This window comes from Meles meles, chromosome 19 (assembly GCF_922984935.1).
Source record: "Meles meles chromosome 19, mMelMel3.1 paternal haplotype, whole genome shotgun sequence".
In the NCBI taxonomy this organism is placed as follows: domain Eukaryota; kingdom Metazoa; phylum Chordata; class Mammalia; order Carnivora; family Mustelidae; genus Meles; species Meles meles.
The window spans coordinates 59,394,253-59,412,870 of record NC_060084.1 but is presented as its reverse complement, the minus strand read 5'-3'; the positions used below and the strand labels follow the sequence as shown (position 1 = coordinate 59,412,870).

General features: G+C 43.4%; 1 protein-coding gene across 2 annotated transcripts; it reads left to right on the top strand.

Annotated features, from left to right (window-relative positions):
* The first annotated feature begins 804 nt into the window (after positions 1-804).
* On the top strand, positions 805-17,841 carry ZNF329 (zinc finger protein 329). 2 transcript variants are annotated; one of them, XM_045989560.1, is made up of 2 exons: positions 805-1,200; positions 15,208-17,841. In XM_045989560.1, the coding sequence occupies exon 2, from the start codon at positions 15,271-15,273 to the stop codon at positions 16,834-16,836; it is 1,566 nt and encodes a 521-aa protein (XP_045845516.1). In that variant the 5' UTR covers positions 805-1,200; positions 15,208-15,270; the 3' UTR covers positions 16,837-17,841. The 2 variants fall into 2 exon arrangements, with proteins under 2 accessions (XP_045845516.1, XP_045845517.1); XM_045989561.1 differs by lacking the exon at positions 805-1,200 and adding an exon at positions 1,233-1,470.
* Positions 17,842-18,618: the final 777 nt, after the last annotated feature.

Sequence of the window (18,618 nt, the reverse complement as noted above, 5' to 3'; positions counted from 1 at the left end):
ATTGTTATTGGAATTATTAATTACACATGTGGAATTAATACACATGTGGAATTAATTACACATGTGGAATTAATAATTACACATACATACATAAAATTGAGAACAAGTATCTCTTTTCAAAGCATATTTTCTGCTTGTTACCAATATATTTTCCATAATGTATACACTGATTTTTATTAATATTCTTTTTTTAAGAAGAGAATCTTTTTTTTTTTAGATTTTATTTATTTATTTGACAGACAGAAAGAGAGATCACGAGTAGGCAGAGAAGCAGGCAGAGAGAGAGGGGGAAGCACGCTCCCTGCCGAGCAGAGAGCGGATGTGGGGCTCAATCCCAGGACCCTGAGATCATGACCTGAGCCGAAGGCAGAGGCTTAACCCACTGAGCCACCCAGGCGCCCCTGATTTTATTAATATTCTATCTAAAATCCTTACTTAGCTGTCTTATTCAAAATTGTGTAGTTTGCTCTAAGGAAATAATTATATTGTCAACGAATAATGAGATGTACTTACCTGAATTTTTAACTTATCTTTCTCAGAAATAAATGATAAATTGTAAATAAATGATAAATTAATAAATGGTGATAAATAAATGATAAATTATGGTATAAAAGTATGGTATATATTATAGTATATGGTATAGAATTATGGTACCTATTATGGTATAGAATTTATTTTAAAATTATTAAATTGTATTAATTAAATTATAACTATAGAATTAAATTACATTAAATTATTTAAAATTATAAAATATGCTACAAATAAACACAAGGTTGCATAATAATGATGGCGGCGGATTAGAACCATAGGAGAAAAAATTACCCGTGAGCCCGTATTGATTTCAATAAATATTCGGGTCAATAAGTAAAAAGGAGAGTAGGGACGGCTCTGCCGGAGAACTCTCCCCCCTCGACCGGCGCTGCTGGGGTCAAGGATGAGCGAGATGCAGATGCGGGGCGGCCGGGACCTAGTCTGCAACCCCCTCCAGCCCCGCCGGGCCCAGGCGGAGGGGTACACCGACGGAGGGGTACATCGACCGCGGGGTCCACGAGCCGCGGAACATCACACACACTAGTCTCCACGGCTTGTGGCGGGGGCAGCCGCGGAGGCTCCTGGGACGCACACATCCGGGTCCCGCGCGCACGCGTACCCGCCCCAAACATGGCCGCCGCCTCGAACCCGGCTACCTTCCCGCCTGAGGTGAGTCCCGCCTGAGGTGAGTCCCGCCGCGCCGTGGACCTCTCGGTTCCTCACACCCCCTGGGGGCGGTGATGTGTGTGTGTGTAGGGGGCGTGCTGAGGCGGGGAGAAGTCCGCCGAATCCTGGCGTGGCGTGTGTTGCGCGTCCGCGGGCGGCTTCACGAGGGCAGTGGGCGCGTCCGGCTCGCCGGGGCGCGGGTCGGCCCGGGGCACGACTGCCCCAGCGACGAAGGACTCAACGTCTCCCGCAGGTGTGGACGCACCCGGCGGGGTGAGAACGCTTCTGTTCTTTCCTGCGCGTCGCTCCGGGGTTCCGCGCTCGCGTTCGGCCTGCCCTTCCGCAGGGACTGTTCAGCCCCGCCTGCCGGAAGTCCCGGCCCGTCCGCGCTTCTGCCGGGAGCCGGTGGGTCCCCGTCGGTGGGTCTCAGGCCCGAGTGGCCGCGTTGCGCCGGCGGACTGTGCGGTTTCCCGCGGAGCCCCGCAGGGGTCAGATCCCGGTTTTCTTCCACCTAAGAGCTGCCCAGCCAGCTCCTGCTGCTCCCAGCGAGGGCCGCGTTTCCCCACCTGTTTCGTGGGTGTTCGGCTTTACTGTTCCTTCGTGTCGTTCGCTTTCCCGACTCCTCTTCCCGTACTGGTTCGTGGAGGAAGTGTTCGTACATACAGAGAAGCTGAAGTCTTGTGCGACCTCATGCCGACCCTTTAAGATCTGCTCTGATTGCTTTATCCTGTCCGTCTTTTCAACCATCCATTTCATCGTTTGGGGGCAACATTTAAAGTGAGTTGCAGGGGCACCTGGGTGGCTCAGTGGGTTAAAGCCTCTGCCTTTCGCTCGGGTCATGATCCCGGGGTCCTGGGATCGAGCCCCGCATCGGGCTCTCTGCTTGGCGGGGAGCCTGCTTCCTCCTCTCTCTCTCTCTCTGCCTGCCTCTCTCCCTGCTTGTGATCTCTATCTGTCAAATAAATAAATAAAATCTTTAAAAAAAAATCTTTAAAGTGAGTTGCAGATTTTACAGAGCTCCCCCCTCAAGCATCTTATTATTGCTCTTCGAAAATTCTGAGGCAGAACTGACTTAGAGTGAAACGGTGAAATGCGTAGATCTTCATTGTACCACCGGATGAGTTTTGACAAATAGAACCCAAAGCTTTATCAAAATTACCGTCACCCCAGAAAGGCCCCTTATTCTTTGCCAGTAAAGAAAATGGGGGTTGGGGCGGCGCCTGGGAGAAAAAAGAAAAAGAAAAAGAAAAAAGCTTTATTTTTAAAAGATTCTGTTTATTTGACAGAAGAGAGATCACAAGTAGGTAGAGAGGCGGGCGGGGTGATGGGGGAGGCTCCCCGCTGAGCAGAGCGCCCAACGTGGGACAGAATCCCAAGACCCTGAGATCATGACCCGAGCCAAAGGCAGAGACCCAACCCACTGAGCCACCCAGGCGCCCCAGAAAAGAACTTTATTGAGATATAATTTATATAGTATACCATTTACCATTTAAGGTATACAAGTCAGTGTTTTTTAAGTATACTCACTAGGTTGTGCATATATCGCCGCTATCAATTTTTAAACATTTTCTTTTTTTTAAGATTTTATTCATTTATCTGGTAGAGACACAGCGAAAGAGGGAGAGAACACATGAGCTCACAAGCAGGGGGAGTGGGAGAGGGAGAAGCAGGCTTCCCTCTGAGCAAGGAGCCCAAGGCAGAACTCGATCTCAGGACCCTGGGATCATGACCTGAGCGGAAGGCAGATGGCCAGCGACGCCACCCAGGTGCCCCCAATTTTTAAAATATTTCCATCACCCCCAAAAAACAAAACCTATGCCCATTAGCAGTCAGTCCTCATCTTTTATCCCTCCAAACTCTAGACAGTCATTAATCTACTTTATGTCTCTATGCATTTGCCTATTCTAGACATTTCAAATAAATGACCATTCAATAAATAGTCCTTTTGGGGGCTTTCCTTGACTTGACATGATATTTTCAGGGATCATCTGTGTAGGAGAATAGCATCTATCAGTACCTAGCTTATTTTTATGGATGAGAAATGTTTTGTTGATTGGTGTACCTCATTTTGTTTATCAGTTCATCAGTAAATGGACATTTGAGTTGCTTCCACTTTTTGGATATTGTGAATAATGCTTCTGTAAAGATTCATGTATGCTTTTTAAAATATTTTATTTTTTGGTAGATGTGTTTTTTTCATTTCTCTTGGATAACGACCTAGGAATGAAACCTATTACAGCCATCCTCCTGGATGTGAAGCAGTAGCTCAATGTGGTATTGATATAGCATTTCCCTAATAGTTACTTGTGTTGAGCATCTTTTCATAGTGTTTATTTGGCCATTTATATATCTTCTTGGGAGAATTACCAATTCAGATCCTTTGCCCCTTTATTAAGTGGGTTATTGATCTGCTGCTCTGCAAAGAGCCTGCTTCTCCCTCTCTCTCTGCTGCTCCCTCGCTTGTGTGCTCGTGCGCTGTCTCTCTCTCATACAAATAAATAAAATCTTTTTTTTTAAAGAAAAAAATAAAAATAAAAAGATTTTATTTATTGGGGAGAGAGCATGAGTGGAGGGGATAGGTAGAGGGAGAAGGAAAAGTAGGTTCCCCTTTGAGCAGGGAGCCTGACAGTGCTCCATCCTAGGGACCTGGGATCATGACCTGAGCCTAAAGCAGACAGACATTAAACCAAGCCTAGCATCTGCTCCTTGCTCAGCAGGGAGCCTGCTTCTCCCTCTCCTTATGCTGCTACTCCCCCTGCTTATGAGCCCGTGTGTTCTCTCCCTCTGTCAAATAAATATATAAAATCTTTATTTTTTAAAAAAGATTTTATTTATTTATTTGACAGAGAAATAGAGAGCACAAGTAAGCAGAGCGGCAGGGAGCGGGAGAGAGAGAAGCAGGCTCTCTGCTGAGCAGGGAGCCCGATGTGGGCCTTGATCCCAGGACCCTGGAATCATGACCTGAGCCGAAGGCAGCTGTCTAACCAACTGAGCCACCCAGGTGCCCCATAAATACATAAAAACTTTAAATAAAAAAAGATTTATTCTGAGATACCTGTGCCTTATCAGGTTTATAATTTCTAACATTTTATCCTATTCTGTGTTGTTTGTTTATTTGTTTGTAGTTTTGTTTGAGTCATTTCTACACTCCTGTGGGGCTTGAACCCATGACACTGAGATTACGAGTTACAAGATCTTGGGGCACCTGGGTGGCTCAGTGGGTTAAAGCCTCTGCCTTCAGCTCAGGTCATGATCCCAGGGTCCTGGGATGGAGCCCCGTATCGGGCTCTCTGCTCAGTGGGGAGCCTGCTTCCCCTTCTCTCTCTGCCTGCCTCCCCTTCTCTCTCTGCCTGCCTCTTTGCCTACTTGTGATCTCTCTCTGTCAAATAAATAAGATCTTAAAAAAAAAAGAGTTACAAGGTCTTAACTGAGCCAGCCAGATGCCTCTCTGAGGGTTGTATTTTTGTTTTTGTTTTCTTTTTCTTTTTTCTTTTGTCACTTTCTTAGTGAAGTTCTTTGAAGCAGGAATACTTTAATTTTGATTAGTCAACTTTTTTTTTTTTTTAAACATTTACTTATTTGACAGATAAAAATAACAAGTAGACCTCTCTGCCGAGCAGACAGTCCAATGTGGGGCTCGATCCCAGGACCCTGGGATCATGACCCGAGCGGAAGGCAGAGGCTTTAACCCACCGAGCCACTTAGGCACCCTATCTTTTTTTTTTTGATCACTTGTGCTTCTGTGTTGTACCTGCTTCTGAAAATCTATGCCTATATTTCTTTTAAGAATTTTATGATTTCAGCTTTCATATTTAGGCCTGTGATCTATTTTGATTTAATTTTTTTTGTGTAATGCTCACTCTTTGTGATCAATAGTTTCCACTGTGTGTTTTACTATTCTGGAATATGTATAAAAAATTTTATAGATAATATTCAACATCTATGTAACTTAAAAATGCTAAAGTCTTACATGCATAAAAAGAATCAATAAAAGGAAAGGCAGGGGCTCCTGGGTGGCTCAGTGGTTTAAGCATCTGTCTTTGGCTCAGGTCATGATCCTGTAGTCCCAGGACTGAGCCCAACATCGGGTTCCCTGTCAGTGAAGAGTCTACCTTGCCCTCTCCTTCTGCTTCTCCCCAGCTGCTCTCTCGCTCACTCATTCTTTCAAATAAATAAAATGTTAAAAAAAATACAGGAAAGGCATTTTTGTAAAAATATGTGTTTCTTTATTTAAATGTTTGGGCACAATACCTTAGAAGACATAAGAAGCAGTCCAGTGCTGAAGGTTTGAATTAAGATAAACAGGACAGGAATAAGTCACTATCCTCAATGAAACTGAACGGGGTGTGTATGTGGATGCTGCTGGAACTGTGAGGGCCGGGGTTGGACCCAGACCAGCTGTACTGATGGAAAAGGGAGACAGACCTTACTTTGCCGGAAGCAGGTTCTAAGTACAGATGCAGTAAGGCAGCCCAGGCTGTTGAGATGAGTTGGGACTTAGTCACAAGTGGAGGATCCGTCACCCCTTGTCATTTGGCCTGGAACAGCATCAGGACAATTTATGGCAGAAAATAACTGCTCAGACCTGAGGTCTCAGCCTGTGCTGGGGCAACATTCAGTGTGCGAAAGGCCTTGGAGACTGCCTTCTTCGATGGCCATGGGAAGAGAAGGACAGGCTGGGGAGTTCTGGGGCTTCAAGAGAAGTAGTATGACGGACATCTGAGGACAGGGTCAGAAGAAGAGTTGAGGAGAAACGGAACCCCCAAAATATGTATATGGCACCAAGGTGAATTTTTTACAGCATAAATTTTGTATTATACTACTAAAAGGAATAGTACATAAATATATAGGAAGTCAATAATCTGAGATACTTATTTTTTTTTAAGTTTTACTTATTTATGTAATCTCTGCACCCAGTGTGTGGCTTGACTCACAACCCTAGAATCAAGAGTCGCATGTTGTTCTGAGCCAGACAGATGCCCCAACCTGAGATATTTTTAAAACAACCTTAATTAACAAAATTCAGTATAATTCCTATGTTAAATTTCGTAACATTATTCCCCAAAGCCTGTCCTAATGTCCTCCTGTGTACTGGTGATCATTTGCTCTTTTTTTTTTTTTTTTTTCAAAAAGACTTTATTTATATATTAGAGTGCATGAGAAGGAGAGCACAAGCAAGAAGGGGTAGAGGGAGGAGCAGACTCCATCCTGTTAAGCAGGAAGCCCGATGTGACACTCAGTCCCAGGATTCTGGGATCATGGCGTTAGCCAAAAGCAGACACTTAACTGACTGAGCCACCCAGGTGTTCCAGGTCTGTCTCTCTCTCTCTCTTTTTTTTCCCTGTAATCTCACTATGGCCCTCAGGCCCTCATTGATGGAGGGTGTATAGTTGGAATGGCCAGTTTTTGTCAAAGAGATGTAGAATAGGCAATGAGTCCATAAATTCAGGGAATTAGCCTGATTTCTTTTTAGCTTGCTTCTCCTGAATGAAGGCACCTTTTCCTTGTAGTACATGAAGTATTGTTCTATTCTAAGGTATCCCAAGTTGATACCTGCAGGGACTTTGGTCCACAGGGTGTTCGAACATCATGTGGTCCTGAGCCTGGTAGCAAATCTAGTATTCCCAGCTGCCTGCAGCTTTCTGACAAACTAACACCTCCCCGGATTTTGAGATGCTCCCCAGAAGTACTATCAAGGTCAAGAGCTCTGATTCAGGGTGGAAGAGACTATGTCTAGCATCACTGGCATCATTCTTGAAGGTGTAAACTTACCTATTACAGGTTTATTGAGATTTAATTCATAATACCATACGATTCATCCAAAGTGCACAAGTCAGTGGTTTTTAGTATATTCACAAAGTTGTGCAACCATCACCACTTTGTAATTCCAAAATGTTTTCATTAGGCCAGCAAGAAACCCATTAATAATCATTGCCCTTTTCTCCCAGCTCCTGGCAACCACAAATTGATGTTCTGTCTATATGGGATTGTCTGTTCTGTGGCTGAATAATATTCCATTGTGTGGATTTCTGTGTTTTGTTTAGCCATTCTTCAGTTGTTGACATTTATTTGAAGGTTTTTTTTTTTTTTTTAAGATTTTATTTATTTGACAGAGAAAGAGAGAGATCACAAGTAGGCAGAGAGGCAGGCAGAGTTGGGGAGGGGGAAGCAGGCTCCCTGCTGAGCAGAGAGCCAGACACAAGGCTCAGTCCCAGGACCCTGAGATCATGACCTGAGCTGAAGGCAGAGGCTTAACCCACTGAGCCACCTAGTCGCCCCCTTTTTTTTGTTTTTTTTTATTTTAAAATATTTTATTTATTTATTTGACAGACAGAGATCACAAGTAGGCAAAGAGGCAGGCAGGGAGAGGGGGAAACATATTCCCTGCTGAGCAGAAAGCCCAATGTGAGGCTGGATCCTAGGACCCTAAGATGATGACCTGAGCCGAAGGCAGAGGCTTAAACCCACTGAGCCCCCCAGGTGCCCCTAGGCACCCCTTTATTTGAGTTTCTACTTTTTGTTTATCATGAATAGTGCTGCTATCAACTTGTAATTCATGTACAAGTTTATGTGTGGACATATGTTTGCATTTTTCCTGAGTAGAAAACCAGGAATAGAGTTGATAAAGTTTAACAAAACTATATTAAACTTTTTTTAAAAGATTTTATTTATTTGTTTATTTATTTATCTATCTTAGAGGGTCGGAGGGTTGGAGGAGGGAAACGGAAAGGGAGAGAATCCCAAGCAGACTCCGAGTGGAGCCATATGTGGGGCTTGATCCTACAACCCTGAGATCATGGCCTGAGCCAAAACCAAGAGTCGGATGCTCAACTGACTGAGCCAGCCCGGCGCCCAGTTATTGTCTGTTTTTTATATTGACCACACTCACGGTTATGAAGTGGTATCTCACTGTGGTTTTGATTAGCATTTCCCCAATGACCATGATGTTGATCATCTTTTCATGTGCTTATTGGCCATCTGTATGTCTTCTTTGGAGAAATGCCTGTTCACATCCATTGCCTCTTTTTAAAATTTGAGTTGTTAAGAGTTTTTTTTCTATCTTCTATATAAAGTCCGTTATTAGTCGTATGCTTTGTAAATAGTTTCTCCCATTTGATGGGTTAACATTTCATTTTTTTTTCCATTTTATTTATTTTTTCAGCGTAACAGTATTCATTGTTTTTGCACAACACCCAGTGCTCCATGCAAAACGTGCCCTCCCTATTACCCACCACCTGTTCCCCCAACCTTCCACCCCTGACCCTTCAAAACCCTCAGGTTGTTTTTCAGAGTCCATAGTCTCTTATGGTTCAACATTTCATTTTTTAAAATAATTTTATTTATTTATTTGACAGAGAAAGAGGGAGAGAGAGTGCAAGCAGGCAGAGTAGCAGATAGAGGGAGAGGGAGAAGCAAGCTCCCTGTTGAGCAAGGAGCCCAATTTGGGGCTTGATCCCAGGACCCTGGGAATTGTCACCTGAGCTGAAGGCAGTCTCTTAACCAGCTGAGCCACTCAGGTGCCCAACTTTTCACTTTCTTAGTGGTGTCTAACTCGTACTGCAATAAAGGAGATAGCTACTATAGATTGAATGGGTGTTCCCTTTGCTCCTCAAGGCCCATTCTCCATATGCCCACGACAGTCATGATCACAGCTTTGGTAGGTGTCTTGCTAGGGCATTACTTGCAGAATATGTGTGTCTAGAAAATTTCCCCAAGTGATATCATGGCGTATATATGTCTGACTCATTTCTTTTCAGAACACAAATGCATCCTTCCCCTACAGACCCGAAGGAAGGTGCTCTCTATCTCTTGTCTTCATGGGACATCCACAGATGTCCAGACCCCAGTGTACTCAGGAGACCCAGTATGGGAAACGTGTAGTATGGTGGCAGGGCAGCCTTAGGAGGCCTTTTCTGTAGGTGAGGAATGCAAAATGTTCAGGAGTAACATTTTGGGACATGGTCCTACTGACCACCTAGCCCCTCCATATCAGCGTTGAATGCTGTGGATGTAGCAGGCTTCTGGGGTCTTGGTCTTGGCTTCAAAGTGAACAAATTTGATGTTTTCACATTAGGTGTGATGTTTACTTTGATTCCTTGTGTCCCTAATTGTTATGAATTTTCATCAAGAGTTGAGTTTCCTTAAAGCACTTTCTGAATTTATTGATACAGGTTAAGGGCGTGTACCACTTGAATCTGAGAGCAGTTTGGTCATGAGTTTGGGTGAGATTTCCTCAAATTACTTTCTTAATTTATTGAGACAGGGTGTAGGGGACTGTTTTCTACTTTTTTTCAGAAGATACGGGGAATTATATTAGTAGACATTCTAATTTGTGTGTGTGTGTGTTTTAAGGATTTTACTTATTTTTTGACAGGGAGAGACGCAGTGAGAGAGGGAACACAAGCAGGGGAAGTGGGAGAGGGAGGAGCAGGGAGCCTGATGCAGGGCTCTATCCCAGGACCCTGGGATCCTGACCTGAGCTGAAGGCAGACGCTTAATGACTGAGCCATCCAGGTGCCCCTAAACATTCTAATGTTTTACAGTCCTTACTTAGGATAGTTAGTTCTTAGGATAAATCCAGTGTTGCCATTTTGGTAATTTTCTTCTGTGTCTTAGTTAAATCCCCTTTTCACGATTGATACTGCTAATGTGTGCCTTCTCTTTTTCTTGGGTCACTCTTGCCAAAGTATGTCTTTCAAATAACAGACTTGGTTTTCAGATAACAGACTTGGTTTTCTTTTTTTTTAAAGATTATTTATTTATTTATTTATTTGACAGAGATCACAAGTAGGCAGAGAAGCAGGAAGAGAGAGAGAGAGGAAGGGAAGCAGGCTCCATGCTGAGCAGAGAGCCGGAATGTGGGTCTCGATCCCAGGACCCCGGGTTCATGACCTGAGCCAAAGGCAGAGGCTTTAACCCACTGAGCCACCCAGGCACCTGGTTTTCTTTATCTTCTTGTATATTCTTTATTTTGTTCTTTAATTTCTGCTGTTACCTTTATTATCATCTTCCTTCTACATCCTGTTGGCTTACTCCTTTGCTCTTTCCCATAAGTCTTAAGTTGAACCATGACTTAGTCTTTTTTTTTTTTTAACATAAGCCTTAAAGTTCAATATTTCCTGAGGAATGGTGTTAGCTGCATCCTGATTTGCCACATGTTTTGAGATGTACCATTTCCATTGTTCAGTTTGGTTCTAGGTGTTTTCTAGTTTCTGTTGAGATTTCTCTTTGATCTCTGAATTCTGAGAAACAGGTTTTTGTTTTTCCCAGTAAGGAGAACTTTGTTTTACTTAATGTTTTTCTTGTATTTGGTTTTCTTTCTGCCACTGGTTCTTAACTTGACCACATTTCTAGTTAAGAGGTTAGGGTCTGGGGTACCTGGGTGGCTCAGTCATTTAAGCGTCTGCCCTCTGCTCAGGTCATGACCCCAGGGTCCTGGGATAGAGCCTTGCATCAGGTTCCCTGCTCCTCTCTCTCCCACTTCCCCTGCTTGTGTTCCCTCTCTCACTGCATCTCTCCCTGTCAAATAAATAAAATCCTTAACACACACACACACACACACACACACACACAGAGGGCTCCCTGCTCAGGGGGGAGTCTGCTGTTCCCTCTCCCTTTGCTTCCCCTCACTCCCCACTGTGCTCTTTCTCTCGCTTGCTCACTCAAATAAATAAGAATCTTAAAAATAAAAAGCAGGCTGCATGGTCTGTGTCATACTGTGGTCTTGTTTTGTTTGAACTTGTTCTTTGGCCGGGTTTATTGGCAGTGTTAGCGAATGTCCTGCTTGCATTCAACTCAGAAAGCACTTGTTTGGCTCTATCTGTTGTTTCGCGGCTCTTCATCCTGCTGTGGGTCAAGCTAGCTAATTACATTCTCTCCTTCATTCTATCTTACTACAACAGGGGCTTTCTACCTCAGCACTGTTGACACTTGGGGCTGGGCCATTCGTGTTTTGAGGGACTATCCTGTGTATTTAAAGGTGTTTAGCAGCATCCCTGGCCTCTGCTTCCTAGATTCCTGTAGCATGTGCCCCCTCATTCATGACAACCTAAAACGTCTTCACATATTGTCAGATGTCCTTTGGGGAGTAACACTGAGTCTGGTTGAAAACCACTGCTCTGTGGGTTTGGAAGTTTTACATTGTATTTATTCTCTTATTTCTGATTTGACTAGGTCTAACGTGAATTCTGAGCAATGGATGGATGTCAGGACACTTAATTTTGTTATGCCTTTCCCATCTCAAAACGCATTGCCATTTGACATTTTAGTCCATCCTGTTGTTAACTCCCAGTCATTGTTACTGCTGTGTTTTATGTGATTTTGTTGTGTTTGATACATTGGATTTGATTTAAATACATGTTCATCATTTCCTTCTTTTTTTCTCTCTTTTTTTTCCCCGTGAAGAACAACTTTTCCTAATTCTTTTTTTTTAAGATTTTATTTATTTATTTGATAGAGAGAGAGGTAGATCACAGGCAGGCAGAGAGAGAGGGGGAAGCAGGCTCCCCGCTGAGCAGAGAGCCCGATGTGGGGCTTGATCCCAGGACCCTGAGATCATGACCTGAGCCAAAGGCAGAGACTTAACCCGCTGAATCACCCAGGCTACCCCAACTTTTCCAAATTCTTTTGGCTAGTATCCTTGGAGATAAACTCTTGCTTTTCTGAAGTTGTCTTTGTCTTACCCCTATGCAGTAGTGTATCTGAGTATTTCCCCCTCAGCACTTTTCTCCCCCCAATCGGATGCTTTTATTTTTATTTTTTCTTCACATTTTTAAAATTAACATATAATGTGTTATTTGCCCCAGGGTACAGTTCTGTGTGTTATCAGGCTTACACTTCACAGCACTCACCATAGCACATACCCTCTCCAATGTCCATAGCCCAGCCACCTTCCCTATACCCCCCCTCCCCCCGGCAACCCTCAGTTTGTTTTGTGAGATTAAGAGTCTCTTATGGTTTGTCTCCCTCCTGATCCCATCTTGTTTCATTTTTTTCCTTCCCTATCCCCCAAGCTCCCCATTTTGCCTCTCAAATTCCTCATATCTCCCTCAGCACCTTTTTTTAAAAAATAGATTTTATTTATTTGACACAGAGAGAGATCAGAAGTAGGCAGAGAGGCAGGCAGAGAGAGAGGGGGAAGCAGGCTCCCCACCAAGCAGAGAACCCAATGCGGGGCTCGATCCCAGGACCCTGAGACGATGACCTGGGTGGAAGGCAGAGGCTTAACCCACTGAGCCACCCACGCGCCCCTCCCTCAGCACTTTTAAAATGACCTTCCATTACTTTCAGGTTTCTGCTTTTGCTATTAAGTGATCTGTTGGACGCATGGGTGGCTCAGTTGGTTAAGCAACTGTCTTCGGCTCAGGTCATGATTTTGGAGTCCCAGGATCGAGTCCCACTTTAGGCTCCCTGCTCAGTGGGAATTCTGCTTCTCTCTCTGACCCTCCCTCCTCTTGTGCTCTCTCTCAAATAAAACCTTAAAAAAAAAAAAATCTGTTACGATAGTTTTTACTCCTTCCCCAGTGTTCCTTTTTCTCTCTGTTGGTCTTTAAGACTATCTCCCTAGGTATAGATTGATACCCACTTATGCTTGGGACTTATGCTTCTCAGTATGAGATGCCTACATGTGGAATTGCTGGACATTGGAATGTGCCCATTTTATGTTTTGATGCTGCTACCATTCTGTATTGCTGAGTGGACTGACCACTTTACATGCCCACCAACACTCTTGTTCCATGAGGTGCCTAAGCTTTATATTCTCATGCCTTGTTTTATTTTCACTCGTATGAAAAGTGAGCAGATACTTATGTTTTCAGGATATTCGTGTTTTCTATAAAGTGCCTTTTGGTGTCCCTTTTCCCCTTTTTGTGCTATTTTGTAAGAATTCTTTATAGATCTTGGGCACTTTTTCTTTGTCTCTTTTATATATTATGACATTATTTCTTCATTTGCCCCTTGTGTTTTGGCTCTTGTTTTTGTTTTGTGAGGAAATTTAAAATGTTGATATTAAATTTATTATTCCTTATCTGTGTGGTTTATGTTTATTGATCATGAAGGTGTCCTACATAATTTAAACTTTGATTTTGTGTCGGTGTTTTTCTCCATCTAGAGTTTTTAAAAAAATACTTCTTTCTGAGGTAAGGAGCTAATTTCATCTTGCTTAAAAGACGTGAGGAGCCAGTTGTCTTGATATCATGAAGTCAAAGGGGTAGGGGGTTGGTTAGAGGAAGATCAATAATGGCGGAGACACTAGCAGCCACAAAATGCCATCCATTCCCCAGGTCAGAGGCAGTGTTAGACATGATCTAACTCTCATAGTAACCCTGCAGCGTGGTCACTGACAGATCTAGGACTTTCAAACCTTCGTGTCTTCAAGTTTGTGCTTTGTTCCATCCATGGAGACTGAACTCTGACTACAAAGCTGGGGAGAAAACTGCTCATTCAGCACTGTCATAAGCGAATGGTGAGGTTGGGTCTTTGAAAATATGTATTGAATGTCGATGTGGGCAGTGGGTGGAAGGGGCTAGCACACAGTAGCCACGATGGTGTTCCAGTGTGAGCACTGACCCGTGGCCTCTGGTCTCCCACATCTCAGTTTCATTCTTTTGGTGATACTTGTTTGTATTATTCCTCCTGCTTGTTCTCTAGGGGGATGAAGATGCCATATAGGTCTTTGAAACTCTTCTTGGCTCCGTCTCTTGACTCTCACTTTACCTTCCCCTTATACAGGTGTTAGTTTGAAGAAGTCAAAATACCCACAAATGTAAATTGGTTCAGTCTCTGTCTAAAATAGAATGGAGTTTCCTCAAGAAATTAAAAATAAAAATGCCGTATGATATAGTAATTCCACTACTGGTTATTTACCTCCAAAAAGGAAACAAAACACTAATTGGAAAAGATACATGCCCTACTATGCATTGCAGTATTATTTACAATGGCCAAGATAAGGAAGCAACCCAAGTGCCCACTGATAGATGAATGGCTAAGATGTGATATGTATGGGGGTGCCTGGGTGGCCCAGTGGGTTAAACCTCTGCTTTTGGCTCAGGTCATGATCTCAGGGTCCTGGGATCGAGCCCTTTGTCGGGCTTTCTGCTCAGTGGGGAGCCTGCTTCTCCCTCTGTCTCTGCCTGCCTCTCTGCCCACTTGTGATATCTCTGTCAAATGAATAAATAAAATCTTAAAAAAAAAAATGTGGTATGTATGATGGGATATTACTCAGCTGTAAAAAATAATGAAATTTTTGCCATTTGTGACAGCATGGATGGATCTAGAGGGTATTATGTTAAGTGAAATAAGTCAAGCAGAGAAAGACAAATACCATATAATTTCACTTATATGGGGAATCTAAAAAACAAATGAAAAAACAAAAAGTAGAAACAAATCCATAAATACAGAGATCAAACCTGATGGTTGCCAGAGGGGAGAGATGGGGAAGTGGGTAAAATGGGTGAAGGGGATTGGGAGGTACACGCTTCTAGTTATGAAATGAATAAATCACAGGGATTAAAGGTACATTGCAGGGAATGTAATTAGTGGTATTATAGTAGTGTTACCTGATGACAGATGGTAGCTACACTGTTCTGAACTTAGCATAACATATATAGACCTGTCAAATCACTATGTCCTACACCTGAAACTAATGTAACATTGTGTGTCAAATATATACTAATAAAAAAATAAGCTGGGAGCACTTGGGTGGCTCAGTGGGTTAAAGCCTCTGCCTTCAGCTCAGGTCATGATCTCAGGGTCCTGGGATCGAGCCCCGCATTGGGCTCTCTGCTCAGCGGGGAACCTGCTTCCCCCTCTATCTCTCTGCCTGCCTCTCTGCCTACTTGTGCTCTCTGTCAAATAAATAAATAAAATCTTTAAAAAAAAAAAAAAAAAGCTGGGGAAAAATTAATTAAAAAAAAAAATGATCCACACACCTGGCCTGTCATTATTTTTTATTCCTCTTCCAGGTATAGCTTTACGTACTTAAGTCTGTCTTTTTCATTGTTTACTTTTCAGCCTGGGACATGAGATTGAAAATGGCAGAATATTTCTGAGGAAGAACCAACCTGTGATGTGGAAATGGAAGGATTTACAAGAGAGGGTCCCCATCTTTCCATTCTAGGTAATAATTGGGACTGTAAGGACAGGGAGGATTATTGGAGGCAATCAGCTTTAACTCAGGAGAAACCAGGGGCTCAGGAAGCAATTTGTGAATATTCTGGACTTGGAGAGCATTTGAGTGCAGGCTCAGACCTTCTGCTGTCTAAGAGAGTACCTACAAATGGTTTTCATATATGTGATTCAGCTGTTAAAAGTTTGGATTGTGACCCAGCTTTACAGAGTTATCAGAAAAATTATGTAGCTAAGCGAAATAGTGACAGTGACACATGTGGAAAAGCCTTCAACCACCCTGTGGAAGTTTTTCAACTTGGAAGAGATGAAACAAGAGAGAAACCTTATAAATACCCTGAAAGTGGTAAATCTTTCAACCATTTTACCCCTCTTGGTGAACAAAAAGTAGCGAAAAGAGGGAAGAAACTGTATGAAGGTAAGGACTTTGGGGACATCTTTACCCTGAGTTCATCTCTTAATGAAAACAGGAGGAATCACCTTGGAGAGAAACTGTATAAATGCACTGAATGCGGCAAATGCTTCAAACGGAACTCTTCTCTTGTTTTGCATCACCGAACGCACACTGGTGAGAAACCTTATACCTGTAATGAATGTGGAAAATCATTTTCCAAGAACTACAACCTGATTGTGCATCAAAGAATCCATACAGGAGAGAAGCCCTATAAATGCAATAAATGTGGGAAAGCCTTCAGTGATGGGTCAGCTCTCACACAACACCAGAGAATTCACACTGGTGAGAAACCTTATGAATGTCTAGAATGTGGGAAAACCTTCAACCGAAATTCGTCTCTGATTTTGCATCAAAGAACTCATACAGGAGAAAAACCATATAGGTGTAATGAGTGTGGAAAACCTTTCACCGACATCTCCCATCTCACTGTGCATCTCAGAATCCACACCGGGGAGAAGCCCTATGAATGTAGCAAATGTGGAAAGGCTTTCCGGGATGGCTCATACCTTACCCAGCATGAGAGGACTCACACTGGAGAGAAACCCTTTGAATGTGTGGAGTGCGGGAAGTCCTTCAACCGAAACTCTCACCTCATTGTACATCAAAAAATCCACTCTGGGGAGAAACCCTATGAATGTAAAGAGTGTGGGAAAACGTTCATTGAGAGTGCTTACCTCATTCGGCACCAGAGGATTCATACTGGTGAGAAGCCCTATGGCTGTAACCAGTGTCAGAAACTTTTCAGAAACATTGCTGGCCTCATCCGGCACCAGAGGACTCATACTGGTGAGAAGCCCTATGAGTGTAATCAGTGTGGCAAAGCTTTCAGGGATAGCTCCTGTCTGACCAAGCACCAGAGAATTCACACAAAGGAGACCCCATACCAGTGTCCTGAATGTGGAAAGTCCTTCAAGCAGAACTCTCACCTGGCAGTACATCAGAGACTCCACAGCAGGGAGGGTTCCAGCCAGTGTCCTCAGTGTGGGAAAACATTCAGAAGGAGCTCTTCCCTCATCCGACATCAAAGAACACACTCTGGAGAGCAACCCATGGAAATATGATGAATGTGGGCCACATTTGTCTCCTGCCTTGGTCTCAGAAAGCTGAATGAAGGAGGAATGTCTTCAGGGGTGGACCAGGAGTCTTTGAGCTCCCAGTGAATTGCTGAATGTGAGGCTTTCCTTAGCCGTACTGTTGAATCTGTACAGTAAGCAACTCCTGGGGAAAACAGGATGGTAATGAGTGTAGAAAAGCCTTTGGGAATGATGTAGCCAATACCAAATGTAACAGCACACACACTGGAATAAAATCTGTGAATGTCGGCAAGATACTTCCTGGAGATGCGTCAGAGTGCTTAAGCAGTAAGCACTAAGCACTTAAGAGGCTGTGAATGCATTCAGTAAGTAATTGGTCTGTGGAACCCGTTAATAAGGAATGTCAGCCTTGTACATAAGCAAACTCTTGTAGGATCCAGTATAATCAGCGAGAAAAGCTTTTGGCAGCTCTTACTGTCTACTCTGTGTCAGCGAAGACATCCTGGTGATAGACTGCACACAATTCTCTACCCCATGGCAACCACAGAACTGTAGTTAGATTTTGCTGTTTGTATGTCTGCCTATGTCACAATCCTTTCAGACGCGGAGGATTTGTTTCAGAAGGGGCTACTGGATGAAGATGTTGCTTGTGAGTCAACAATGAAATTGTCCCTGTGAGGACTGAAGCTGGCTTGTACTAAGATGGAAAGGGCTGCTGTTGAGAAATGTGATGTGTTATTTTAGTTGTGGAAATAAAAATATAATGAGTTCCTATGTTTCTGTTATCACCTCCCCCCCATTGTTCATCCAGGACATTTCTAATTTGTTCTATGCAGTCATGCTGAACCGTAATTATGAAGGTTTTGTTACCATGCTGAAAATGCTTATAATATGGTAGGCAAGAACAACAGTAAAAGAGGCATAAAGTAGAAGACTTGCTGTTATTACCGCCATGTAAAGGTATGTGCACGTGTGGATGTAGACTGGATGTTGGTCACAGAGAAATAAATGTGGTTTTCTTGGGGCCTACAATCATGTATGATTTTTTTCTCTGTTATAAGCCATACTTTGTTGCTCTAATAATTTGATAAGGAGTACAAAGAGGGAGCCAGAGGAAGGGAAATTTTGGGTTTCTTTGGACCTTTTGTTACCAGAAGGGTCACAGGGCCACTGTAAGCACAGATGGGGAACATCTGGGAAGAAGTTTTCTCTCATGTGAGAGCAACCTGTGGTTTGGGGCATAGGAATAACTTCCTTCTTTGAGACTTGGGAGGTCATTGTGAGGAGAGGATGGGAAGATTAGGAGTAGGAGACCAGGGAGAGGTGTAGGATGATCTGGGGACGTCCCACCTGTGGAAATACAGTGCTGGCCACATGGGGATGTCTCACCTGTGGAAACAAAGTGCTGGCCACAGCTGGTTGGCATAGCCTCAGAGCCCTGTGGGTGGCTCCCCTTGAGAGCCACGGAATAGACTGTGAGATAATAAATGAGATAATAAGTAGTGTTGTTTTAAGCTGCTAAGTTTGTGGTAATTTGTTATGGCAGTGATAGAAAATTAACACAAGCATTATAGGAAATTTTCACCAGCCCTTTTTCTCTCTTCTTTTGCTCTTTTAGCTTGCTCCTTCCTGAAACTGCAGCAGGGCCACTGCCAATTTACATTTCCCTTCCATACTAGTTAAGAAAAGGAGCTCCTTGGGGCAGTATAGAAGGAAATCTCCTCATTTGCTTTGGAGATATTGCAGCTGGGCACGTGGGGCTAAGAGCTGAAATTGTGAGGTTGATGGACTGTGAGGAGTCTCGTGCAT

Coding starts and splice junctions, on each gene's coding strand:
- ZNF329 (XM_045989560.1), top strand. CDS start 15,271: ATGGAAGGATTTACAAGAGAGGGTCCCCATCTTTCCATTCTAGGTAAT.